Source organism: Melospiza georgiana, chromosome 11 (genome assembly GCF_028018845.1).
Source record: "Melospiza georgiana isolate bMelGeo1 chromosome 11, bMelGeo1.pri, whole genome shotgun sequence".
Lineage (NCBI taxonomy): Eukaryota > Metazoa > Chordata > Aves > Passeriformes > Passerellidae > Melospiza > Melospiza georgiana.
In genome coordinates, this window is record NC_080440.1 from 17,347,684 (window position 1) to 17,349,439 (window position 1,756).

General features: G+C 53.2%; 1 protein-coding gene across 1 annotated transcript; it reads left to right on the forward strand.

Annotated features, from left to right (window-relative positions):
* The first annotated feature begins 242 nt into the window (after window positions 1-242).
* LOC131088133 (protein BTG1-like) lies at window positions 243-1,535 on the forward strand. Its single transcript, XM_058031951.1, has 2 exons — window positions 243-389; window positions 544-1,535. Exons 1-2 carry the CDS (start codon window positions 272-274, stop codon window positions 894-896), a joined length of 471 nt encoding a protein of 156 aa, XP_057887934.1. The 5' UTR covers window positions 243-271; the 3' UTR covers window positions 897-1,535.
* The last annotated feature ends 221 nt before the right edge of the window (window positions 1,536-1,756 follow it).

Sequence of the window (1,756 nt, forward strand, 5' to 3'; positions counted from 1 at the left end):
GCCGGGAGCGCGGCCGCGCGTCGCGCCCGTTAATTCCGTTGGGCCGAGTGAGCGGCGGGGCCGCGTCCGGCCGGTGTCCCCGAGCGCGTCCCGGCGGGGCGGGCCGTCCGTGTGTCGGGCCGTCCGTGCGTCCGCGCCGGTGCCGCCCCCCCGCGGCCGGCACAACAAACCCGCCCCGTGCCGCCCGCCCGCGCCGTGCGGCTGCTGCGCGGAGCCGCCCCCGGGCGCGGGGGCCGGGCCGGGCGGCGCTGGCAGCGGGGCCGGGGCGGACATGAGGACCGAGATCTCCACGGCGGCCGCGTTCGTCACCCGCCTCCTGCGGGCCGCCGGCGGGGTCGGCGAGGAGCAGCTGCGGTGCTTCCGCGAGTGCCTGCAGGAGGCGATGCGCGGTGAGTGCCGGGGCTCATCCCCTCTTTCCATCCCCTCTTTCCATCCCCTCTTTCCATCCCCTCTTTCCATCCCTCCCCCGCATCCCTCCCGCACCCCGCGGGCTCCGGCGGAGCGCAGCCCCGCGCAGAGCCTCCTCTTTGTTCCCTCCCGCAGAGCACTACAGGCACCACTGGTTCCCCCTGGTGCCCTCCAAGGGCTCCGGCTACCGCTGCATCAGGATCAACCATAAGATGGACCCCTTGATAGGAAAGGCGGCGGGGATGATCGGACTGAGCCACGAGAGGCTCTTCCAGCTCTTACCCAGCGAATTAACGCTGTGGGTCGACCCTTTCGAAGTGTCCTATCGCATAGGTGAGGATGGGTCTATCTGTGTGCTGTACGAAAGCCCCCAGCCTGGGGGGAAGGCGGCCAAACAGCTGGAGAGCAGGACCAGCTGCAAGGAGGAGTGGAGGATTGGCAGATCCAGCCCTTCCAAGAGTTACAACATGATGACGGTTTCTAGTTAAAAACAACTCTTCCCTGTACGATGTTGTATGTATCCCAACCTCATGGTAAAGTTAGATGTATAACTGAGCTTTTTTTTGTTTTTAATTTTTTTTTTCCACCCTATAGTCATTAAAGTCGTGGTAGTACTGCCAAGTTCTTTGTGGCCAAGGGCTAAATGTATAAAGCAGTTCTTTACACTGCATGTTCCTTTCTGGGCTGTGTCCTGTAAATGCACTGTACAGTTGGTGGATTGTTTTACACATTTATATTTTCAAAAAAGTTCTGCGTATTTGTAATAAAAAGCAATATTGTAGCACTCTTTATGATGGGTTTTAGTCAAAATTGGTACTTGCTAAAAAACAATCTCTAATTTGCAGAGCAATAACACAAAGGGGGGGGTGGGGAACAGATCTAGCAAACTGCACATAAATCTTTCCAGTGATTTGTCTGCACAGACTTCTCTCAGGGTCATTCAAGTTTGACTGTGAGGCACAAATCACAGAAATAACTCTTTATTTTTCCTTCTTCAAAGCATGTATTTATTTGTGGGCTGGGTTCCATCACACCCCAATATTTTAGCAAAAAGAAATGGGGAATTAGTTGTCTGGTTATTTCTAGTTGTGGGAGTAGAAAAATAAAAACTTGCTTAAAATGCTTCTGACTTGTTTTGGTAGTGTGCTTTTGTTTGTTTGTTTGGGGTTTTTGTTTGGTTTGGTTTTATTTTCCCCTCAGGCTTTTAACATTGCTCTTAAAGCTTATTCTGTCTATTTCTAATAATTGTAGAAAGCTTTGTAGTTAAAGAGGTGTAGCAGTGAACATCCATCTTTATTTCAGATCACAACAAAACACTGAGTTTTGGGAAAGCTTGCTGGCTGCCTGT